Here is a 26,604-nt window from a genome sequence, read left to right on the forward strand (position 1 = left end):
TTCTGCCTATCACCCTAATTTTGTAGGTTGAAAACCCAAATTCTTGATTGGAGAAGGGACTTAGTGGGGATCACAGAGCAGGATGGGACAGAGCTGGAATTTATAATTTAGGTCTCCTAACTTTCAATTCTGTGTTCTTTTTCCTGTACCATCTAGACAAGAAGGGGATCAGGGCATTAGACAGGACCAACTCCCTTAAGCTGTATCTTGGGCCTGTCATAGAGCCACTAAGACAAATTTCAGATAGAGCTAGGCTTGCACCTGCAATAATGTCACCAGAGATGGTGTCCTTCCTGTATAGGGTTTGGTGTTTTTTTACGTCATTCCACACCTTGTATTTTTAGTTACATTTCCTGTGTGAATGACTCACTGCCTTGGCTGGCCTCCTTGCTGTCCTCTACACCCGAGATACTTCATCTCTTGACTGTGTGCATTTTCTCTCGCTGTCTGCCATGCCTGGAATTCTCTCCCTCTTCATTTCTGCCTTTGCCTTCTCTAAGTTCCTTTAGGTTCCAGCTAAAACCCTACCTTCTACAGGGACCCTTTCCCAATCACCCTGAATGCTGGTGCTTTCCCTTTGTTGATTATCCCCTATTCTGTGTTTTTCTTGTTTGAATGTAGTTGTTTTCATGTTTTCTCCTCTATTAGACTGAGCATCTCGAGAGCAAAGACTGTCTTTTGCTTTTCTTTATATTCCTAGTGCCATAGCACAGTGCCTGGTACATACATAGTAGACACTTAATAAATGCTTGTTGACTGATTGACTGTAATGTCAGCACCTAGAAGTTGGGACCTCTGGTCCCTTTTTAATCTCTCCCAGAGTATCTGGCACAGTGTTATGTATATAGTAAGGATTCATTCAGTGTATTTCATTGTCTCCATGTTGATTAACAGCTGGTTTGTGAGAATCTCTTCATGAAGGAAGGTTTCTGGGGGGACAGTGGGTGGTGTTTCAGTACTTTCCAGCATGGTGTTAGTGAGTAAAAGAGCATTACTCATAGAGTCATAGCATGTCAGACTTAGAGGTAACCTTAAAGATCATCTCGTGTAACCTAACCCTCTCATGTGACAGAAGAGGAAACTGAGGCCTAGAAAGAGGAGGTGACTTGCTCAATGTCACAAAGCAAATAAGTGGCAGGACCAGGGTTTGAAGCCATATCATCTGACTCCAGTGACAGTGTTCAGTATACCATGGATTCACTTATTTCTATGTATGTGACTGCTGGCCAGACCTGTATATCTAGCCCTGGTCTCTACTAAGTTCCAGTTCTTCATCACAAACTGCCGTTTGGATTTTTTAAATGTCTACAAGATGTTCACAAGACATCTCAAATACAATCTGTCCAAAAACAAAAGTCGTGATCTTTGCCCCTAAACTCGTCACCTTCCTCCCAGTCACCCAGATTGACCACTTCAGTGTCATCTTCTACTCTTCACTCTCTCACTCCACATGTTCAGTCATTTGCCAAGTCTTATTTTTATTTCCACAGCATCTCCTGCATAGGCCTCTTTCTCTTTACTCACACAGCTCCTATCCTCCCTACTTCTTACTGCCCTGCTACTCTTAGTGAGGTTCTTATTAACCTCTCCTCCAGGCCTCCTAATTGGGCTCTTTGCCTCAGGTCTCTCAGGCCTGCCAATCAGTCAGTAAGTATTTATTAAGCACCTACTATGTGCCAGGCACTAAGTTCAGCATTGAGGATACAGGAGGCAAAAGATAGGCCCTACCCCCAAGGAGCTCACAATTTCATGGCATAAACAACAAGCAGACAAATAGGTACAAGCAGGCTATATGTAACTATGATACATAGTAAATAATTAGTAGAAGGAGGGCACTAGAGTTAAAAAGGGGTTGGGAAAGGCTTCTTGTAGAAGATAGGATTTTAGTTGAGACTTAAAGGAAGCCAGGCAGAGAATATTCCTAGAGCCAAGAGATGAAATGTCTTGTTCTTGGAACAGTCAGGATATCAGTGTCGTGAGATTGAAGAGTACCTGGTGGGAAGTTTGGTGTAAGAAAACTGGCAAGATAGTGAGGGAGGGGCTAGGTAATAAAGGACTTTGAATGTCCGACAAAGGATTTTATATTTGATTCTGGAGGTGATAGGGAGCCAATAATATAAGGGTAACATGTGGTTGGACCTGTGCTTTAGGAAAATCACTTTGGAGGATGAATTAGAGTGGAGAGAGACTTGTGGCAGGCAGACCCCCCCCACTGGGCTGTTATAGTAGTCCTGGCATGAGATGATGAGGGCTTGAACTAGAGTGGTGACAGTATCAGAGGAGAGAAGAGGGCATGTTCAAGAGATGGTGCAAAGGTGAAGATTTAGGCAACAGATTGGATATGGACACTTAGATTGTGAGCCTGAGGGACTAAGAGGATGTAGTGCCCTTAACAATAAAAGGGAAGTTTGAAAGAGGGGAGGGTTTGGGGGAAAGATAACGAATTCTGTTTGGAGCATGTGGAATTTAAGATGACCACTAGACACTGAGTTTGAGATGTTTGAAGACATGGCCAAAGCCAGTTGGAGATGTGAGACTGAAGGTCAGCAGAGAGGTCAGTGCAGGATAGGTAGCTTTGAGAATCATCAGCATAGAGATGATAATTCAAACCTTAGGAGCTGATGAGATCACCAAGTGACATAGTATAGAGGGAAAAGAGAAGACAACTCAGATCTGTTCATGTTGCGTACTCCTCTGCCTCCTCTTCCCTTGCTCTGTAAACTTTTGGAGCTCCCTATTACCTCTTTTGTTGTTCAGTTGTGTTTGACTTTTTGTAACCCCATGCACCATATCATGCTAGTACTGTCCACGAGGTTTTCTTGGCAAGGATGCTGGGGTGCTTTGCCATTTCTTTCTCCAGAGGCAAACAGATTAAGTGACACAGCTGGTAACCGTCTTAAGTCCAGGTTTGAACTCTGGTTTTCCTGACTCCAGGCCTAGTGCTGTATCCACTGTACCACCTGTTACTTAAATATAAACTCTTGGTTAGCATTTAAATCTCTTCACATTGTATTCCCTTCCTATCTTTCCAGTCTTTTTACTCATCATTTCCTTCCTTAAACTCTACAGTGTAGATATGCTCACCTTCTTAGTGTTCCTCACATGTGATAATCCATCTCTTGTTTCCATCTTTTGCATTTTCTATTCCACATGTCAGAAGCGTTATCCCCTCCTCACTTGTGCTTGTTATAATAATCCCTGACTTTCTGTAAGATTTAGCTCATGTACCACTTTCTATAAAAAGGATTTCTTTAACCCAGTTCAGAAATTTGGTCCACATGTTTCAGCACTCCTCACCACCAATAAGAAGCTACCCCAAATTCCAGTTTACAGACTTCATTTATCTTCCTTATAAACTTGTGCTGCACAGGAATGTCAGGAATATACCCAAGAGGACTGGTCTGGCTATATTGTCCTGTGGTATCCTGCAGAATCCACTGTTCTGTTGGAGTGCAACGAGTTCAGCTGTTTCCAGTCTGTCAGCACTTTGTTCTTTTTTTAATTAGAGCACTTTTAAGATATTAATGTAGAGGGAGAGCTGCCAAGCCATTATACAAATGGTCCAGCCCTAAGAGCTACTTGTCTTAATTGTGCTTCCCTGTTGACTTTGAGATTGATTTATGAAGTTACCTTTTTTTACTATAGACTCTAGGGACCAGATATTGAGAGACCATTTTTATGCCTTGTAATATTTTTTTTAGTACCTAAGTGTTAGCAAGAAGATTTAATATTCAATTTACCTCTTGCAGTGCATTTCAATATGTTATAATAATGATGATGGCTGGCATCCTAAAGTTGGCAAACCACTTTTAAGTAATTTCATTTGAGTAGGAGAAGGAGCAATGAGTTTAGTTGGATTCCTGGGTGCAGACTTCAGGTTCTGCCACTTCAAAGCAGTATGACCTAGACCTGAGTTTGAATCCCTCACTAGCTTTGTGGTTCTGGATAAGTCACTTTAATTCTTTGAGTCTTAGTTTCCTCATTCGTAAGATAAATATACTAATGTAAGTCAACAGGCATTTGTATAGTGCTTTTATGCACCTGGCACTGTCCTGAGTGCTGAGGATATAAAAGAAGACAAAAAACACAATCACTGCCCTCAAGGAGCTTATTTTTTAATGGGGGAGGCAACAACTAGGTAGAGGCAAGATGCATGCTGAATGGGGAAAAGCACTTTGGAAACCTTAAAGTGCTCTAAAAATGTGAGTTGTTATGACCTTGGACAGATCACGATCCTTGGAGACCATTTTCTCATCTGTAAGATGGGAAAATTACTATTTGTATTACCTACATCACAGGGCTCATCATCCGGTTTAGCTTTGAGAGGGGTCCATGTCTTGTGAAGCCAAAAAGTAATTTGGAAGTAAAGTGTGAGTATTTTGATAATTTACCCTTTCTGGAGCATGGCTCCTTTATAATTTGCCAAGGAGTTAGTTATCTTTTTTTTTTTTTTTTTTTTTTTTAGTCAGTAAGAGCAGCGTTAGAGCTTGTTATCTCAGGTGCTCCAGTTTTGCCAGGTACAGTTTCTGTGATGCTGTGATGCCTGTGTTTATTTATTTGTTAGTGGTATGATGAAATGGAGAGAGCCCAGCCTTGGCAGTCTGGAGTCTCTTCCTAGCTCAGCCACTAGGAAGCCTTGAGAGACTCATTTCCTCTCTGGCCCTCTTTTTCTTCTCTGTCAAATGAAGTGGAATGGATTAGGTGGGCTCTGAGTTCTTGAGCATAAATCTGAAGCTGAAAGAGACCTTGAAGGCCATTGAGTCAAAATGAGACAGAAGCCTCATTTTTCAGATAAGGAAATTTAAGAGACTTGCTCGAAGTCACATAGGTCATAAGTGTCAGAGGCAGCATTTGAACCTAGAACCTCCTAACCTTAGAGCCAGTGCTGTTTCTATATACTTCCCCCTCCCCCCATCTATGCTCAGTTTTAGGGGAGGAAACTATGTCCCAGAGAGATGAAGTGAGTTGTGCAAAGTGAGTGACATATCTGGTGGCTGACTCCAGGTCTCCTAGCTTAGAAGCCAGTGGTCTCTCTGTTGTGCCCTGTTGACCATCATTAAATTAGAAGGTCATTTGAAGGATCATAGATTTTCAACTAGAAGAGAACTTGGTGATCATCTGGTTCAATTCCTTCTTTTTATAGACAAGGAAACTGAGACCTAGAGATGTTAAGTGATTGTAGTAAGTGACAGAGCCAAAATTTGAACCCAGGCTTTCCTAATCCAAATCCAGGGCACGTTCTTCTGCTTTAGAAGGAACCTGAGGTCTCAAGGACTTGCAGGTGTTTAGGTTGGAGAAGAGAAGTCTTAGGAAGGTCATGATGGCTGTCATCACATATTTGAAGAGCTTTCATGTAATAGAGGGATTTGGGCAGAATCACTGAGTGGAAGCTACAGACTGGATTATAGCTCAATATAAGGAGAAACTTTCCATCCAAAAGTGAAAGGATCTACCTCAAAAGATAGTTGGGTTCCCCATTGTCAGTTTTTATCTGGAGGCTGATTGACTTTTGATCACCTTTCCCTTTTCCCCTGAGATAGGTGGTGCAGTAGTTAGAGTGCTAGGCCTAGAGTCCAGAAGACCTGAGTTTACATTTACTAATTGTGTGACCCTGGGCAGTTCACTTAACCTCTGTTTGCTTCAGTTTCTTCAACTGTAAAATGAAATAAGAACACTATCTGTCTCCCCAGGTTGTTGTGAGGAGCTGGCCCTGGAGTCAGGAGGACCTGAGTTCAAATCTGGCCTCAGACACTTGACACTTAGTAGCTGTGTGACCCTGGGCAAGTCACTGAACCCCAATTGCCTTGCCAAAAAATAGAAAGAAAGAAAAAAGGAAACCCAAATAGTTCAACAAAATCAACCAACATATCAGTGAGCTTTATTATCTAGTGTGTGCTATGTGCAGTACTAAGTGCTGAGGATACAGTCTTGCTACCCAGTACATAGTAGACACTTAATAAATGCTTTTTGATTCATTGATGGATTGAAGTCTTCCCAAGTTTCTCTAAATTCTATGTCTAATGTCTTACGATACATTAATATACTACAGTTCAGCTATTCCTCAATTGAAGGGTCCTTTGTTTCTGATTTCTTGCTTCCACAAAAAATTTATAAATATTTGGTGTATATAAAACCTTTTTATCTATGAGCATTTTAGCCGCTTTCTCCACATAATTCCAAGCTGTTTTCCAGAATAGTTGGACCAAGAAGGATACCCCTGATGTTGGACCATTTACAAGTCTACCAAAGCATGCCTGTCTTCCTGCAGTTTCAACATTTGTCACCTTTGCCCATTTGCTGGGCATAAGCTTGAAATTTCAAATTATTTTAATGTGAATTTCCCTTATAATTAGTGATTTGGAATAGTCTTATGGTTAAGAGTTTGCAGTTCTTTTTAGTACTGTTTTTCATATCTTTTGATAATTTTTCTATTGGAGAATGGCTCTTGGTCTTTCATATTTGTGTTAATTATCACTATGTTTCTTGGATATCAGACCTTTATTGTAGACACTTGATTCAAAGATGTTTTCTCAAGTAGTTATCCTTCTTAACCTGGCTTCATTGATTTTGTTTGTGCAAAACCTTTTCAGTAATGTGTAATTAAAATTGTCTTTTATGTTTTGCAGTTTCCTCTGTGTATTGTTTGGTTAAGCACGTTCTCTTTTACCATACTTGTGAAAGGTACCTCCTAGAAGATTACTTTTCTAGGATGTTGTTTGTAGAAGTGATTCCTTTTCATGAATTGTTTGGATTGAGATGGCCTCTGAGGTCCCAACCCTTAAAATTTTGTTAAATTCATTAAAGATTAATTATATTTTAGGCATTGAGAAAGTAATTTCTTAGAAGAGTTCATGATACATAGTGTTTTTTTTTAATAGTAAGTTTTTATGGATTTCTTTTTTTCATCATCAGGATTTCCCCCAATATCCCTCCTTCTTTGCCTCCCTCTCCATATAACAATATTTTTAAATATAAAAGAAAAATAAAAATATTGCAAAACTGATCAATACATTGAAAAATTCTGAAAATATCTGTGGCACACCAGACTAGTGGACCTCCCATCTCAGCAAAGGGGTGGTTTCTTTTCATGTCATTTTTTTTGAGACATAATTGTTCTTTATAGTGTTGTAACTTACTTTTTTGTGGTTCTTTCTTTTTAAATTGTTGTAGTCTTCTCCATTTATGTTGTCATCCTGCAAATTGTTTTCTTGACTCTGCTTATTTTACTCATCAGTTCATGCAGATCTTTCTGTCTTTCTCTGTATTCATGATAACTGTTATTTCTTACAACACAGTGATGTTAAATACATTAATATACCACAGTTTGTTTAGCCATTCCCCAATTGATATACATCTACTTTCTTTCTTTCTTTCTTTTTTTTTTTGCTAGCACAAAAAAATGCTACTATAAATATTTTAGTACCTGTAGGGACTTTAATCTTATTAATATCCTCCTTAGTATATAAGACTAGAGGTGTAATCTCTTGGTCAAAGGGTATGGGTATTTTAGTCATCTTATTTGCTTAATTCCAAATTACTTTCTTTTTTTTTTTTTTAAAGGCAGTTGGGGTTAAGTGACTTGCCCAGGGTCACGCAGCTAGTAAGTGTCAAGTGCTTGGTCTGAGAGCAGATTTGAACTCGGGTCCTTTTGACTTCAGGGCTGGTGCTGTATCCACTGTGCCACCTAGCTGCCCCTCCAGATTACTTTCTAAGAAGATCATGCAGATTCCCAGCTCCCCCTACAATACACTGGTGGGCCTGTCTTCCCATGACTCCCCTCTGTCCCCACACATACCAACTGTTTTCATCTTTTGTCATCTTTGCCATTTTTTAGTGTTTGAAGTCAGTGATACATAGGGTTTTTATTTAATGAGGAAAACATCAGTACTTGTGTACTTCTCCAAAACTGTTTTGTACTACTACATATGGGTTTGTGGTGACCATTTAATATAGCATTACCTAACTATTTTTGCTTTAGGCACTTATTGTACACCAAGGCCAATTTCTGGATGATCAAGTATCTGTTTTCTTTTAATGTTATTATTTTGGCTTAATGTCACGCTGTAGTACAGAAATCTGAATTCCATTCTCAGATACCTCCATGATTTTCCAAGTTAATTTTTCTGTTCTGTAGCCCTTGACTTCAGTAGACAACACTTAGGGATGACCGGTTCCAGGTTCACGTGTCTGTATGCAAATGCCTAAAGTTTGGGCAACGAACAGGAGGAGCTAGAATTGGACACAAGGAGGCAAATTTAACCTCATAGGTGTGATGATGATGATGATGATGATGAAAATGATAGCATTTATATCGTGCTTTAAGGTTTTCAAAGTGCTTTGCAAATATCATCTCATTTTATTTTCATAACAGCTCTAGGAGGTAGTTTCTTTTATCCACATTTTATAGATGAGGAAACTGAGACAGATGGTGAGGCGACTTGCCCAGGGTCACACAGCTAGTAAACGTTTAAGGCTGGTTTTGAACTCAGGTTTTCCTAACTTCAGTCCCAACACATTGTGCCACCTAACTGCCTGAGAGCTATGACTGGGCCATATCTCTAGATGGATTTGCTTTATTGGAAAGAAACAAATAGGTTAAAAAGGGATGAGATAGTAAAAATTGAGGATTAAGAAGATATGATATATGAGGAAAACTTAGAAATTGGGGAGGAAGCCTGATAGAGAGTATTTGAATGAAGGTCAATGGAAGGGAAAACAGAAGTAATTTTGTTATTTGAGTATACTATAGACCATTTGGATAGAAAGAGGAAATAGATGGGGAGTTTTAGGAGCAGATAAAAAGCCTGAAATAGGCATGATATAGTAGTCAAAGGGAACTTCAGTTATGCGGGCATCTACTTGAGCTCCCTGTCTGCCATAAACAGAGCAGCTAATAACTGTTTGATTTTATTTAGTTTTAATTTTACCATACCAAAAGTGGAGGAACCAATAAGGGAAAAATTTATTCTGGTTCTGATTCTCACTAACAGAAAGGAATTGGTTGCTGGTGTGAAAATGACAAGTCTCCTGGCAGAGGGAAGCAAAGACTTTCCTAGTCCTTAGTCTCACAAGCACCCTAGATTTTAGGAAAGCATATTTGGATTTCAAAAGGTTCAGAGGAAAGATAGGTAGGATCCCCAAGGACTGAAGTGTTCCAGGAGAAGGTTGCCTAGGAGGAATGGGAAACACAAGAATAAAATTCTGAATACACAAGGGGAAGCAATTCTAATAGGAAAAATGGGATTTATCTGGAGAATACATGCAGGAAAAGTCTCTTTGGCAACTGTGTAGAGATAGATTGGAGTGGAGAGACCAGTTAGGCTATTCCAGTACAGGTGAGATGTGATGTGGACCTATCTCAGGATGGTGATTGTATAAAAGGGATGTATTTGAGAGATACTGTGGAGGCAGAATCAACAAGACTTGATGACTTGTTGGAATATTGGGGTTAAAGGGGATGAGTGAAAGTAATGAATCAAGGATGGCTCCCAAATAATGAACTTGTGTGACAGAGAGCGGGAAATAAAGATGAATGGATTGGGGGTATGTGTGTGTCAGTATTATATAGAATGCTGAACCTGGAGTTAGGAAAACCTGAGTTCAAATGTTACCTCAAACACTAGCTGTGTGACTCTGGGCAAGTTACTTAATCCCTCTCTTCCTCAGTTTCCTTATCCATAAAATGAGGATAATAATAGTACCTACCTCACAGGATTATTTTGAACATCAGATGAGTTAACATATGTAAATGATTGGCAGCCTTAAAGTGTCATATAAATGCCAGCTATTATTACCATTATGACTACTATTATTAATGTTTACAGGTAATTCACCCACTGACTTAGATTTTAGAAATGTCAAGAAAATGGAAGCAAGCACAGGCTTATGTAAAGATATCACTCCAAGTGAGTGGTAATGCTCAAAATGAAGAACTATTGAGGGAAGCTAAGGATAATCAATACATGATAGTTTTTGAAGCTACCTTGGGAGAAAATAGAGGACCAGACAAGGGATAAAACCTTTGCTTTGAGGTGGATCAGATGATGGTCACTGACAACAGAAGGAAGACTGAGATATTCAATCAGTTTCTATTTTACTTCTGCCTTCTCTGCTAAGGAAATGAACCTTTGCCATCAAAGTGACGTAAAGGTAGTTGATGCCTATGAGATAGTATGAGGACGCCTTGGTGACCTTTGTTCTGACCACCTGGCCTAATAGGCCTATTCTTGGGAACTGAAAAGACTGGCAGTTGTGACTGTTGAGCACTGTCAGTGATGTTTGAAAGATCACGGAAAATAGGGAGGTGGCCTCAAGATTGGAGAAGTACAGATAGGGTCCCAGCTTTCTAAAAATGAAAGAGAAAGCATGAAAGCTCTACCAGTGAGCCTGACTTTGATTCTTGGGAGAATTCTAGAATGGCTCATTAAATGAATAGTTGATCATCATCTTTGAAGGGAAGTAGTGATTACAAAGATCCATTATGACTCTTGGCCATCTCCACATACTTTCTCCAGCAGGGCCCTAATCTCTCCTTCCTGTTCACCAGAATCTTGAACTCTACCTCTGGAACGATCTTAGGCTCTGGCAGGCTAGCTTTCACTTCTGTTTTTCCTGGAGGCTTACCATGCTGCCCTGAGTATACCTTCCCCCAACATAAAGAGCTCCCTCTTAAGTGTTATTTTCCCCTCTTAGAATGTAAGCTTCTTGAGGGGAGAAATTGCTTTGTTTACTCTTATTTGTATCTTTAGCTTAACATAGAACCTAGTACGTAATAAGCACTTAATAAATGCTTTATCATACCCAAATGCCAAATGCACGTTTACCTAAAAGTCTACTTTACAGAGAACTCACACAAGGCAAGCCTTCACAGAAGGCTTGGTCAGAAGAAGTGGTGCAAGGACACTCTCAAGGTCTCTCTGAAGAACTTTAGTATCAATTGTGAGACATGGGAGAAAAGGAAATGCTGGCATAGGACTGCCCATCATGGTACACCCATATCAGAGAAGGTGATGAGTAAAACAGAATTGCAGTAGCACAAAGGAAATGTGAGATATGCAAATCTAAAGACATCTCCATCCCAAATGTTCAAATGGACTATTTGTGCCTGACCTGTGGTAGAGCCTTCCGAGCTCATATTGAACTTATTAGCCACAGTTGAACACACTGTACCTTGACCCTAACACTGGGGTGTCATTGGTTCTCTTCAAGTACAAAGGATGTACAGTATCTCTCTATCTATAATCAGGAATAGGTCATGCCAGACTAACCTCCTTTCCCTTTTGACAAGATTACTAAAATAGTAGATTAGAGCAATGAGCTTTTAATAAAGTGTCTCATTCTATGGAGAAGATGAAGTAAGATAATCTAGACATGAATACAATTAGATAGATTCAGAACTGATGAGAATGGCCAGATTAAAAGAGTAGTTAGCTGTTAATGGTTTTATATCAGTGTGGTAGGAGGTCTCCAGTGGAATACCTCAGGTATCTGTGCTTGGTCCTGTGCTGTTTAACATTTTTATCAGTGACTTCAATAAAAGCATAAATAGCACACTTACCAGATTTGCAGATGACACAAAACTGGGAAGACTAGCAGACACAGGGAATAACACACACCTTCTCAGATACTTTCCCATCCCAACCACTCTCCTCCTTCCCTGCCCTTCTGCCTTTCCCAGATTCTTTTTATGAGTTGTCTTTCCTCTGTTAGATTGTGAGCTCCTTGAGGGCAGGGACTGTCTTATCCCTTTCTTTTTATCTCCAGTGCTTAGCCCATAGTACATAGCACAGAGAAGGCACTTAATGTTTATTGAATCTGACTCTGCATCTGGATTCAGAAGGTTCTTGACAGGCCAGAACATTAGGCTGAATCTAATAGGATGACATTCATTAGGGATAAATACCAAAAAAAATAAACTTCACAAGTACAAGATGAAGGGAGACATGGTTAGGGAACATTGGTTTTGAAAAAGATCTGGAAACTTTAGTGGACTGAAAGCTTAATAATGAGTCAGCAGTGCTATGTGACTGCCAAAGGTAATGCGTTCCTGAGCTGAATTAAGAGAGGTGTAGCTTTCAGGAATAGGAGGGTTAGACTCTCAATGTATTCTGACTTCATCAGTCAGTCAGCTCTTCCAGAATATTGTGTTCAATTCTGGGTGCTACAGTTTAAGGAGGACATTGATATACTGGAGAGTGTTCAGTGGAGGGCAACCAGGATGATGAAGGGCCTTAAGTCTATGACATATGGAGGATTTGCCAAAGGAAATGGGGGTGGAATTATCCTGGATCAGAGAAAACTCAAGGGGATGTGATAGCTGTCTTCAAGTATTTGAAGGCCTATTATGTAAAGGAGATAATAGGTTTGTTTCTCTTTGGCTTCAGAGTACAGAACCAGGAGTAGTGGGTAGAAGTTACAGAGAGGTCAATTTTGGCTTGATGTCGGAAAAACATTCCTAACAATGAGAATTGTCCATAAGTGTAATGGGATGCCTCCAGAGTAGTGAGTTCTCCCTCCTTGGAGTTCTTCAAGCAGATACTGGATGACCAGTTGTCATGTGTGTTATTGGGAGTGGGAAGAAGAGATTCCTTTTGGCTATGAGATTGGCCTGGATAGCCCATGAATTCTCTTCCAACCCAAATGCTGTGATTCTGGGAAGACTAATCTTCTCTGTTTACAAGTGGTCTTTAAGTCTACTCTATTTAAAGATCTCTAATGATAGTAAATCCACTATTATCTTAGGGGTTCCATATTTAAAGAGCACTGATCTTATTCCTATAATTTCCACCTATTGGTCTTAGTTCTTTCTTCTGGTGCCAAATGGAATAAATATATTCCTTCATCCATTTGCCAACCTTTCACATATTTTGAGATGGTGATTATGTACTTTCTTAGTCTTCTCTGTGGTGAGCTAGGGGGTGCAGTGGATAGAGTACTGGGCTTGGAATCAGGAAGACTCATCTTCCTCAAAATCCACCCTCAGGCTCTCACTAGTTGTGTGACCCCGGGCAAGTCATTTAACCCGGTTTGCCTCAGTTTCCTCATCTGTCCAGTGAGTTGGAGAAGGAAATGGTAAACCTCTCCAGTGTCTTTGCCAAGAAGGCCCCAAATGAGTCACGAAGAGTCAGACATGGCTGAAACGGCTCAACAACAAGAAGTCTTCTTTATCTGGGCTAAGTATCCTTAGTTTCTTAGGTCTTTTAACTGAATGTCAGTGAATCCTCATTCAGTACCTTTACAAAATACAGAAAAAAATCAGAACATAAATCATATTGCCCTCTTAGCACCTTTTCAGTGCTATTCAGAAGTTAAACCAAATGGTTCATGCACTCTTAAGAATTTATAATGTAATTTATACATTTATGAATGAAGAATTTAAGTTTTATTAATTTGGTGACCTGTAAGATGGTAAAAAACTACAACCTCCACCAGAATAGAAATAAGGAAAAATAAGTGAATTGTGGTCCCCTTGCAAATTTCCCCATCTTATTCTTGTGAATAATTTCATAGATAGGTGGGCTCCTAAGGGGGAGGTGTCTTGTCTTGCCTCCCTCACTAGCCTCCCACAGGACTATAGGTTTCTATTAAGTAAGTCTTCTTAACTAAGAAATGGAGTGTATCTACTTTACCTTGTGTAGCACAATAAGATTCAGAAATTTGATGATTTGAGATAGCTAGTACACTGCACATTCCTTACGAGGCAAAATTTACTCCAAATAAAGATTATTCATGTGACTTCATAAACTGATTTTGGCCTCTTAGAAATGGCATACTCATTTATTAGTTCACATTAGATCTATAAGCTATTCTAGTGGAATAAAAGCTCTGGCAAGTCCTTTGAAATTGGAGGAGCCTTGAATGCAGACTCCATAACCAATTTTGTATCTGATGTTCAGGGACCAGCCTATGTTCTGAGAAGCTCATCACCAGAAAGTCTGCCTCTAAGTTTCTTGGCCACAAGACTTCATGGAGCCTGTTGGTTGAGGCATAGAAGGGAATACTCAGAGGAAAATCACATAATCTTTCAGAGTAACAAAGGGTATACATTTTAAATGTTCATTCTAGGGAATTCATTGGCAAACTTAATGATCTAATTCCTTACTAGGCTTCCTGCTTCCAGTCTGTTCTCTTTCCAACCCACCCTCTACATCGTGCCTAAGTAATATTTCTAATTTATGACTGTGACACTTACACAGAAATGTTATTGCTGGAACTTGCTTGAATTTAAGGCCCTGGTTTTGGTGTTCAAGGACCTCTACAATCTGTCTTTCTGTGTCACCTGTATAAGTGCCCAGCCTTGCCTTATGTTCCTTCACTCATTCTAGGGGCAGTGTGATTTAATAGAAAGAGCACTGAGTTCAGATCCCACCCCTGCTACTTACTGCTTACCTGTATGAGCTTGCTTAGGTAATTTACTTCTCTGGGTTTCTCTCTTTATCTCTAAAATCAAGAGGTAGGACTAGAATTGAAAGGTTCCCAAAGTGGGTAATTCCACGCTTGGAATGCGCTGGAATGATCCAGGGTGGGGCAGTAGTAGCCTTGGGTGCAATTGTACACTTAATATAGACTTCTTTCCTGGTTTGTAAGATTTCCGGGGGAGGGAGGGCACAGAGTAATTTTTTTTTTTTTTAAAGGAGTGATAGGGACAGCTAGGTGGTGCAGTACATAGAGCACTGGCCCTGGAGTCAGGAGGACCTGAGTTCAAATCTGGCTTCAGACCCTTGACACTAGCTGTGTGACCCAGGGCAAGTCACTTAACCCCATTGCCTAGCCAAAAAAAAAAAAAAAAGAAAGAAAGAAAGAAAAAGGGGCAATAGGCCAAACAAGTTTGGGAACCTATGGACTAGATGAATAGTCCTTTCTAATTTTCACTTTTACTTTTGGTCCTGATTTATAGATTCATTGGTATAAGGAATTCCCAGAAAGGAAAACTACCTCCACAGATGAAGATCAGCAACTTATCTGTTAGTTAGAGTCTTAGAGAGTTGCTTGGCACACTGAAAAGTTAACCGGGAAATTGCCCATATTCACCCAGCTAGTATTGTCAGAGGTAGGATTTGAACCGAAGTCTTTTGACTACTTAGTCTGTATGCCATGTTGCCTGTCTAAACTCCTGGGTAATACTGGACAATATTGCAGAGTTGATCTAAAAAAGCAACTACACGATATAAGATGGGAAAGACATGGCTCAGCAAGATTGTATGAAAGAGTTGTGAAGGTGTTTCTAAGTTCAGTTCAAGTCATCAGTGTGCAAAGCAGCCAGTAGAGCTGATGTGATCATGGGCTACATTAAAGAAATCAGAGCATCTAGAATAAGGAAGACCATTGTCCTGTTGTGCTCTTGCCTGGTCAGAACACATCTTAGATATTGTGTTTTGTTCCAGGGGCCACATCTTAGGAATGATACTAATTAGGTGCTTAGCATATAGAGGGGCCATGACACTGTGCTGTTAGAGGGTCTGTGACTGTTTAACAGGAAGAAAAGACCACTGAGGCGAAGTTTAGTGGTGCATGTATGTGAGGGTTCGATTTATTCAGCTTTACCCCAAAGGGCTGAGGTAGCCACAATGGTTTGAAGTTTAGGGGAGGAAAATTTAGTCTCAAAGACAGGAAATCTTTATAACAATTAATTGGCATTATCTAAAGTGGAATGGGCTGCCTCATGATAAATAATGAGCTCCTTCTCATTGGAAGAGTTCAAATGGAGGTTGAATTTCATTCAGGAATAGGTTGGCCTAGATCATAGGTGACTTGAGGTTCCCTCCAACTTTATGATTTTGTGAACAGGGACAAGTTCAGACCACTTTGGTGGTACCTTTTACCTAGCTTAATGTTATGCATGTATTAGATCCTTAATGTTTATTGAATTGATTGGAATTTATTTCACCAATGTTTTGTTTATTGTAGGATGAAACAGGTGCCTATTTAATAGACAGAGATCCCACCTATTTTGGGCCAGTCCTGAACTATTTGAGACATGGAAAACTGGTTATTAATAAGGACCTCGCAGAGGAGGGTAAGTTGAACACTTTGTGCTTCATGTTTCCCTTGATGAAATAAGGTCAGAGTGACTGGGGTCCTCATAATGTTTCTAAGACAAAAATGCTAATTAATACCCTGCTTCCTGGAAGGGAAGGGTCTTTTAGACTAGGCCAGGCACTCACATCTCAGACTTTGCATCCTTCTCTGTCTATCAGAATAATATGGTGATGCCAGATTGAAGTTCTTCTTGCGAGGGTTTAAAATATGGTAGTAGTAGTTCTTAGCATGAACTGATAATGAGTAGGTTGTTTCAATTCACTTTTTGTTTTGTTTTTGTTTTTTTTGTTTTTTTGTTTTTTTTAGGCAATTGGGGTTAAGTGACTTGCCCAGGATCACACAGCTAGTAAGTGTCAAGTGTTTGGTCTGAGGCCGGATTTGAACTCAGGTACTCCTGACTTCAGAGCTGGTGCTCTATCCACTGCGCCACCTAGCTGCCCCCTCAATTCGCTTTTTGATTTGAAATTCGTAACCTTGGTGGTAGACATACTCTTGTTCTTAAATATAAGTAAGTTAAGATAGAGTCTGGAATCTTAGTACTTTGAACAAGTGAATGATTTTTCAGATAATAACAGCTTACATTCATGTAGGTTTCCAAAGTACCTTTCTGAATTAAATGTTCCAGATCATTTGAAATAGGAATATACTTTTAAATTCTGTTTAGATTTCTTCAACCAGGAATGCTTATGATCATGGTTTGACCTCAGTTAATTTCAGAGTCCATATTAAAAAGTAGTGGTTCTAGAAGTTTGTTTGGAAAGAGAGAGCTCCTATGCCATTTCATAGATTCTTTGGATAAAAATAGATAATGAAGACATCATACTTAGATACTGTATTTGACCCGCATTTCCTGACTGGTTTGAAAGAAATGTTTGCAAGTGGCAGAAGACACTTTGAATGTCTGTGACAGCACGAATGTTTGATACCACCACTAAGAAGAAGAAATTATAAATCAAACTATATGTTTGCAAGTGTAGTGTAGTGTTTAAATGCTATTTAAATAGACTAATATTTAACTTAGGAAAAATACTGGCAGGTATGTCTCAGGATGGTTCAAGTTTTCAGGTTCTATCTCTTTGCTTTATATAGTGCTTTCCACGTATTAGACAATTAATGGTTGAAGATAACTCCTAGCTTTACCAATTTCTTTACTTCATCTTTCTTTATCATACAGCTAAAATGTTTACCAGTCCATTTATATTTTAGGTCTCACCTTATCCTCTTCTCCTGTTTCTAAGCCCACCAGTCATGTTTTTTTATCTTTTTACGATATGATTCATACTCAGAACTGCTTCCTAGTAGTTAACATTTATCAATTTCTGTTCTTCATTTCAAGATATGCCTCCAAGAAGCTTGTTGTGCACAGCAAGCCTGTAACATTTCATTGTCCATGTATACATTGTATTTGTTTCTCTCTTTGAGTGATTATTGCTTTAGGAACAAATTCTGGTGTTTTATAGACTACTAATTTATGGTGTCTTTGCATCGTGTCTGTGGGTCTCTACACTTTCGGACTTGAATTAACTAATAAATAATAGTCATCATTACAATTATTATAAATGCTTTATTACTTTGGTTCTGTGATTTTCTTGTATTTCCTCTACTAATGAAGATCACAGCCACTTTATTCCTACTTACTCTGTCATTTTTGTCTGTGTTTTCCCATAAATCATCCATAGGGGAACTTCCCAGTATACTGGGGGCTGACTTCTTTTTTGTGTTCTATACCAATAATAGTGATATCTTGGGTTACTATACAGTGCCATATAATTACAAAGCAATATGGTTTAGTACAGAGATGAGGAACCTGTGGCCTCAAGGCTACATGTGGCCCTCTAGGTCCTCAAGTGTGGCCCTTTGACTGAATCCAAACTTCACAGAACAAATCCTTTTATTAAGGGGAAATCTGTAAGATGGGGAAAATGCTTGCATTATTGTGAGGACATCACCTTGTAAAACATAAAGTGTATAAATATCAGTTACTTTGTACCCTTGAGTTGTCTCATTGATCCCCACAACAACTCTCTGTAGTAGGAAGTGCAGCCATTTACAGATATGGAAATTGAGACTGAGAGTAACAAAGCTGTAAGTGGTAGCATCAGGACTTGGCCAGGTCTTTTGATCTTAGTTCCAAGGGTCTTTCCTGTGTAATGTGTTACCTTACCCTAGCTAATGGCAACCATGGTTGCCTTGGAAACCAGATCCTCTATACATAGATCAAACTCAATCCCAACCCTTGCTGACCAGCTTTGTAACTCAGCCTTGGAGGTGATCACCTCAGATTGTGAGGCCTTTCCTATTGAGATGGCCTAAAAGGACAACTTGTAATACTCTTGTTATTCTGTCTTCATTCTTCCCAGCAGTGATACTTAGACTCTGTAGCTACAATCGATTTCTTTGGGAGGATAAACCTTTTCAGTTCTAAAGCTTTTGTGATATTTCTAGTAATGTTTTCTTTAATTTGGAAAACCCTTGATGTTATAGTATCTCTTCTAAACAAAGATCTTTTAAAGACATTGTCAAAATGGATGTTTCTGAGCAAAAGACTCCCTTTAGTTTAGGGTGTTCATTTGGGAATTATAATGGCTCTTTCTGAGTGTCTTATATGTGAACCAATTGGGGTTTATTATTATTTAAATTAAATATAGCTTGCCCTTTTTGAACTGAAGAATGGGGGGGAACATCCGTTTCTTTAACAAATGACAAAACCCGCCAACAACAAAATGCCACTTCATTCATAGCCAAGTGAAAGGTGTAATGAAAAACCATTTGAAAATTGTAGAGTGCTGTACAAAGTAGATCCATAACAATGGGATGGTCCCAAATCTGAAACATACTGACTGTGTGACACTGAGCCAATCATTTAACCTCTTAGTGCCCTGGGCAGCCTTCTAGATTTGTGGAACAGCTGATGCTCTATTTCTGTTGGTTGAGGGAGCTCACTTTAATACCAGCATCATGGGTTAGGATACAAACTCTAGACTATGTTTCAGTACTGATTACCTGGTAGATGATTTGAATTTCCTTCCACAGGCAGGCAAAACTTAAAGATTTGTGGTATCTGTTGTTTGCCTGCCCCTCCCCTCCAGCAGAATGTAAGTTCCTTGCAGTGTGGGAAGAGTTCATTTTTGTCTCTGTGTCACTAGTGGGTGGAACAGTGGCCTGCACATAGTAGGTGCTTAACTATTGTTGAATTTGAGGATTGTTCCATTCAGTATTGTTTATGTTGACAATGATAAGTACTGTGAGAGTGATGGGAGTTCAAATTTCTTTAGTGCTTTACAACTTAAAAATCATATTCTGTGTAGCTGCCCAGGGAAATAGGAAGTACAGACTTTATTATTCTCTTTATTATTCTGGCCTTAAATCAGGTATTCAGATTGCCTGTCACTCAAATGTCTGCATTCTGAAGAATGTGTATGAATTGTTTTGCTATTCTTTGATGATCTATAAGAAACTACTTAGTCTATTTTGTACAGTCCTTCTGGACATGGTTTGAAGTTTCCTTTAAGGTAGAGAGACTCCAAATGGAGGAAAAGTCAAGGGATGGGAAGAGCTGTTTCCTCAAAGGAAAATTGATTTTTATTAAAAGAAACGTCAACCAAGAATGGCCTCCAAGGAGTCGTTTCATTTTCTTTTCTAAAAACAATTTATGAACTTCATGCATAGTTCCTTAAAAAATGACTTTTTTTTTTAATCTCACACCAGGAGTGCTGGAGGAAGCTGAATTTTATAACATCACTTCACTAATAAAACTTGTAAAGGACAAAATTAGAGAACGAGACAGCAAAACATCACAGGTGAGGCTGCTGACTAATCTAATCTGTCTTTGTACTCCCGAGGTAAGACATCAATATGATTCACTCTTTTCTGGTCTCCAGTGATTTTGGGCAGACCTACTTTAGGTCCTGCCTTCAATAGTGAGGCCTGTGGATTGTGGCTGTACAAGTTTTAAAATGTTTCTTTCCACTCTTCAGTCATTCCAGTCCCTGATGAACCAGTCCACCAAACCCTTTGTGACATCGTCATCATCACTCTTTTTCTTTTGAGAGAGCCTTCTAGCTCACATGTGAACACGCCACATATTGGATGTTTGGGAAGGGAAATCTTCACTGCTATTTTTCTTCATAGAATTGTTCCAGAGATCACAAAAAAAGTGGCAAAACTGATGGAAAAAAAATGGTCTGCATGTTTAGATGGCAGAAAAATGCTATGTATTACAGCTATTTTTCTTGTACTTTGGGATTTATTTAGTGTCTATTTATATATATATATATATATATATGTGCTGGGCACTGGAAGGAGGAGGGGTGGGGAAAGGAATGGTCATTTATTAAGTGCTTTCTGTGTGCCAGGCACTGTGCCAAAGGTTTTACAAATATTATCTCATTTGATCTTCATGACATTGCTGAGAGGTAGGTACTGTGATGATCTCTATTTTACAGTTGAGGCAAACAGAAGTTAAGCTGTTCAGAATCTGAGGCTTAAATAAGTACACTTGTAATACAAAATAAATACAAGGTAATTTAGGAGGGAGGGTACTTAGTAGTTGACCAGGAAAGGCTTTGTGTAAAAGGAAGTACTAGACTAGGGCTGAGTCTTGAAGGAAGTTAGTGATTCTGTGAGACAGATGAGGACAAAGCCTTTCTGGCCTTGGGACAGGCAGTGCAGAGGCCCAGGTAGGACACGGAGTAGTCTGAAGAAGGAATGGCAAGAAGGAAAGGGGAGTCATGTAGAATGAGGAGTTTATATCTAATCCTAGAGGCAGAAGGGAGTCATTGGAGTGTGAGTAAAGGAGTTACACCTGTGCTTAAGGCAAATCACTGGCTGCTGTGTGGGGGATGGAGTGGAGTGGGGAGATGCTTGAGGCAAAGAAACTGATTAGGAGGCTATTTTAATAGTCCAGGTGAGAGCTGAGGATGACCTGTGTGAATAATGAGAAAGAGATTTTGTGGCAAGATTTGCCATACAACCCTGAGGTTTCACCTTGTACTCTGCAAACTGGCAAAGGTGACAGAAGATGGAAGTTGTCAGCATTGGAGGAGTTATGGAAAGATAGCCATAGTAATACATTTTTAGTGGAGCTGTGAATTGGTCCAAACATTCTGGAAAGCAGTTAGGAATTATGCAAAGAAATGACTGAAGTGTCTATACGTTTTGAGCCAGAGACATAGGCATGTACCCCAAGGAGGTCAGTGACAAAATGGAAGGCCCCCATATATACCAAATTATTTATAACAGCACTTTTGATAGCAAAAAACTAGAAACAAAATAGAACCCCATTGATTGGGGAAGGACTAAAGAAATTATGGTATGTGAATGTAACGGAATATTTTTGTCGTGTAAGAAATGATAAACATGAATACAAAGACTTTGATGAACTGACTTAAAATATAGTAAGTAGAACAGGAAATCATGCATACAATGACTACAACAATGTAAACGGAAAGAACAACCAAAAACCAGTCAAAATTGAATGCTGTCAAATTAATAATATCCAAGTTTGGTATCAAAGAAGAGCTATGAGAAAGCATCTTTTCTGTGCTTCTCTCTCCTCTCTCTGTGGGGGCCCCCCCCCCCCCCCGCCAGCTCCCCTCTTTGCCAAAATTGGTTAGTTTTGCTCAACTTTTTTTCTTCCTCTTATTTTTTTTATTATAAGAGATGACTCCCTGGTAGGGGGTGGAGGGAGGGATACAGTGGGAAACGTAAGTGACACAAAAATAAAAAAGAGCAGGATTTGGTAACTAGTTCATTGGGTTTATGGAGTGAGGGATAGTGAGGAATTGAGAATAATGTCAGGATTGTGAACCTGGGAGACTGCAGGCATAGTGGTGCCTTCAACACAAATATGAAATTTTGGACCAGTGGTGGGTTAGGAGCATATATTTATAGTAGACACAGGTAGCTCAATTGTATGACTTTTTCAAGTTGCTGCTGCTTTTTTTTTTTCTTTTTAAAATTTTTGAGTTCCAAATTCTCTTCTTCATACCCTCCCCCACCCATTGAGAAGGCAAGAAATGTGATACCCATTATACATATGAAGTTATGCAAAACATTTCAACATTAGCCATGTTGTTAAAAAAAAAAAAGAGAGAGAGAGAGAGAGGAAAAAAAATATGCTTCAGTCTGCACTCAGAGTCCATCAATTTTCTCTCTGGAGGTGGATAGCATTCTTCATCACGAGTGCTTTGAAATTATCACGGATCATTGAATTGATCAGAGTTGCTAAGCTGTCCAGCTCCTTTTAATAGTAGGTAAGTAGGAGTGTGATCTGGTAAAATATGAGTAGCAATAGGCCAAGGGCACAAGGGATTCAAAGGTTGAGGAGGACAGTGTGTAGTCCTACCAATTAACAGTAGGATTGAGATTTGGAAAGGAGAACAATGAAGTCAGAGCAGGGATAATCCCTACTGAGGAGTAGAAGGATTGGAGGTCACAGTGGGGTGTTTAGGGGGAAGCATAAAGAGAGAATGATAGGTTAGGATCAAGTAGAGCATTTTTGATCATGGAAGTGGAACACTTGCGGTTGATGGTGACATGTAGGGTATGATCATCTCTCTATGACAAGTAGAGCAGAGGAAATAGGTCATAGGATTTGAGGAAAGTGGAAAGCTGCGGCTTTTGGGGGAGCATGAGCATGAATATTGAGGTAATCTGTTATAAGGGTAGGATTTGGGGAGGAGAGGAAGGCAGTGAACCAGTCACATATAGAATGACCCAGTCAGTGACAGGTACAAGACGGCTATCATGGTTTGTATACTGATACATTTTGTTAGAGTGCTCTTAAAGGAGGAGAGGTTCCTGAGCGATCACAGCAGAGGCATGATATGAACATTGACCCAAACTAGTAGAGACTCCCTGGCTGTCCATTAAGTAGGTATTTTTGTGCCAAGCTCTATCCCTGCATCTTTTAATGCACCGAAACCATTAGGCTTTGTTCCTGAGCCCGGAAGTTTTACCGTTGAAAGCACAGCTGATCCCTTCCCATCTAGCCAATTCAAGCTCTGCTATTAGCCAGGGCCTTCACAGTGCAGTGGCTGCCAGCTCATTTCCTTAAAGTCACCACTGTTATAGTGGAGTCGGAATCATCTTTTAAAAAAACCACAACAAAACTACCAAAAACCCTTCCATTGCTTTCCAGCTGTTCTCTGATTTTCCATTCATAATGCTACTGGTATGTCCATATATAATTATCAAACCACTCAGGTGAAAGTTTTTTAATGGAGTTAAGTGACTTGCCCAGGTTCATACAGCTAGTAAGTGTTATGTGTCTGAGGCCGCATTTGAACTCGGTGCTCCTGAATCCAGAGCCGGTGCTCTAGCTGTCCCAGGTGAAAGCTTTTTTGACCATTCTTGACAGTGTCACATCCCATGAACTATTATTTCTCAGGAAAACTACATTGTTGTGATTTTGAAGGAACAAGAATGGGATATCATTAGAAATATTTCCCTGTAATTCCCAAGTCAGACCCTCCCACTTCCCCCCATACCCTTCAAAAGAGAGAAGACAGTTTTTCACTCACATCTCCTAGAGGTTCCTTTCATTTTACCTGATGTTTTGTGGTATTTCTATGGACATGGACTAATTTCTGTCTCCCTGGCCTCCAGATGTGTCCATTTTTTTCCGTCTCATTTTTTAATTTTTTTATATTTAACCTTTAGTTTACTTCCCACTCCATACACACTGCCACCTTTCACTTTCATGCTATTTAAATATTTGTGGGAAGATCCAGCAATCAGAGCTGGAAGGAACCTTTCGGGTTATCCAACTTCTTCATTTGACTGAAAAGGAAACTGAAGTCTCCGCAGGAGAAGCAGCTTGCCAAGGTTACACAATGAGTCTGCCATCTTTGGAATCTCACTCCGTACGGTACTTTTTTCCCATCAAGTGTAAAGTTTACTCTACCTGAGAAAACTTAATATATACAAAATCCCTGTTCGTGAATAGCTGCTACCACCTTAACCCTAATCCCTGTTCCCATACATCTCTGTTGTAGCAGCATTGTTACCTTGTTTGCCTTGAAAGCCTCCATCCTTTCTCCTTTGAAAGCCCTTACCTGTCAGTAAGCTTAGCTTTTGGAAAACTTACCCACCTATCTCACGCCACCTCTGGCCTCTGTGCTTATTCTGCCCCTGTCATACTCAATGGTATCAGGAACCCTGTTTCCCATTGTCTTTTCTTATGCTGCTCCTTTTACTCTCCCTCCCCCATGGATCTCATGTTATCCTAGAAGCCATTGAATCTTCCATTCTGACCACCAGAACCCTCTCCTTTCCTTCACAGGACTCTGGAGGGCACCATGGCTATATAGAGGAAGGAAAGAGGAAGAATCCTTATTGCTTGTTTGGACGGGGCTTTTGTGGGGTGTAAAGATGGGGGTAGCTGTATGGTTGGCATTGTCAGTTAAAAAAACTTAGGAAAAATATTGTGTTCATCCTATAGCTCAGTTGCATTATGGGTAAGATAAGACTTTTGTGGACTGATCTGGGAAACTACCCTTCATGGCATTGTTTCTAGAGAAACTGTTTCCTGAGTTTCTGGATATATAACTGGATTAGAAATGAACATTTGGCATATAATCCATTGGTAAATTGGGGACTAGCTCAGAGTACCATGAACTATTGGGGAAAAAAGATGCTCTAGAAATCTAACTCACTGATATCATTATAAAAGCAATACCAGGGTTACTTTTCAGCCACAGGATCTTTCTCACTTTCTATTTCCTTCAGAATGCTGTTATTGTAAAAGTATGTTGCTTATTTTTTAAAATGCACATTCATATGAATATGTATGAGATAATGAATATGTAATTTTGTACATATGTCTTCTTCCACAAGTTTTTATTTTTTCTTTTTTTCCTATTCTACCATTCTTTAGGAGATAAATTTATTTTCAAAAGGAGGCCATCGTCATTATTTCTAGTTAATTGGGCTAAGCTCATTTAGGTTTTCCCCCCTTTTTCTTTCCCATTTATTTCCTTACACATTAAGAGACCCTGTTTGTATTGTAATTAGACAGGACCTCAATATAAGAATCAGTGAAAATGAGAAGATAGAATACAGGTACTGTATATAGCAACAAAGAATTTAGCCATCATGAATTCTTTTTTGTTAGGCAACTCTCAGGTTGAAGTCCTTATTTGAGAAGCTGTGATACCTTGAAGCAGGTGATTCTAGTTGCTAGCTCTTAGGGGTCCTTAATGTGACAACCAGAAGCTCAGTGAGCCCTTCTCATGGGACATCCAGGATGGGCTAGTTTTGCTAACCCACTGGTCATTCCATTCTTCTATTCTGATTTTCAATAGGAATCCACAGCATGAGGACAGATTAGATTTCCTGGTTATGGCATTTCCCACTAGTAAGAGCGAAATACTCCTGGCCTGGCCTGGCCTGGCCTGGTCACATAAAGAGGAATGCATTTCTATAGTAGCTAGTAGTCATTATACTTTGAATTATGCTTATACCTGGAGTTCATAGCTAATTACTAGAGAACTAATTCACAAAAAAAAAAAGTTTTTCCATACTAACTTTTTGTGTCTTTAAAAAATAAAAAGCTATGTTGGAACATAGGAAAGGATCAGTGTATCCATAATTCCCTGAGACTTGACATTTTTTAAAATGGTAGGAATAAAGTATATTGATTGCTAACATTATATGAATGAATGAAGCATTTATTAAGCACCTGCTATATGCAAATTACTTTGCCAAGTACTGGGGATAGAAATCAAAAAGCAAGACATTTGCTGCTCTCAAGAAACTCACATTCTGATGGAGGAGAGTACATATTTGGAAGATTTCTAAGGTCTTAATAATTGAATTCTTTATTGGCAATTTCAAAGGATTATTTACCTGATAATTTTCTCTCTGGAACTAAAATAAACTTGAGTGCTTATGTGATCATTTCCAGCTGCAGAAGCCCTATGAATTTGGAAACATTGTTTTTTTTTTATTTTGAAATGACTGGGTAGAAACATTTTCAAAGGAGAAATAAGAGAGTAGAAAGAAAAGCCACCATCACTAATATTACTTCTGATCTTGTGAATCCATTCCTTTTATTCTCACCTCAGCGTTGTATTTCAGCAGGCCCCCAAGATACCACGGCAACCCGAGTTTAAACTTCGTTGCCCAACCTCTGTTGTTTGCAGATACCAGGTAGAAGAAATGGTGCCTCCTGATGATTGTGGGGTGTCCAAGTCTTTTGAATACATGGCATTTTTCTTTGCTAGGTGCCAGCCAAGCATGTCTACAGAGTGCTTCAGTGTCAAGAGGAAGAGCTCACCCAAATGGTTTCAACCATGTCTGATGGCTGGAAGTTTGAGCAGGTAAAGAGGAATGTTGGAGAGGGTGGAGCTTACTCTTCTTTTTCTTAATGTGACAGAATTGGAGTGGTTTGGATTATCTGTAATGCTGTTTTATACTGTGGATTTTTCTAAACTCTCATTGCAAAGGTATTATGTTTTAATGGCTGGTGGCTCAGGGGACTGGTAATGGAATATTCCACCTCCGATGTCCTCATTACTGCTTTAATGATTCCTGGCAATGAGGTGTATCTTAAGGTTCAGGTGC

At 39.5% G+C, this 26,604-nt stretch overlaps 1 protein-coding gene across 2 annotated transcripts in view; it reads left to right on the top strand.

Moving 5' to 3' along the window:
* The window catches only part of LOC114043741 (BTB/POZ domain-containing protein KCTD5), a 94,854-nt gene that overhangs the window by 36,032 nt on the left and 32,218 nt on the right, over positions 1 to 26,604 (top strand). For both annotated transcript variants that reach the window (XM_027862912.1, XM_027862914.1), the window contains exons 2-4: positions 15,907 to 16,015; positions 19,747 to 19,838; positions 26,265 to 26,360. In XM_027862912.1, the coding sequence (XP_027718713.1) occupies positions 15,907 to 16,015; positions 19,747 to 19,838; positions 26,265 to 26,360 (297 nt within the window). The remainder of the gene's footprint in view (positions 1 to 15,906; positions 16,016 to 19,746; positions 19,839 to 26,264; positions 26,361 to 26,604) is intronic.

The sequence above is a fragment of the Vombatus ursinus genome, unplaced genomic scaffold (genome assembly GCF_900497805.2).
Source record: "Vombatus ursinus unplaced genomic scaffold, bare-nosed wombat genome assembly UNPS02014770.1, whole genome shotgun sequence".
Taxonomy (NCBI): domain Eukaryota; kingdom Metazoa; phylum Chordata; class Mammalia; order Diprotodontia; family Vombatidae; genus Vombatus; species Vombatus ursinus.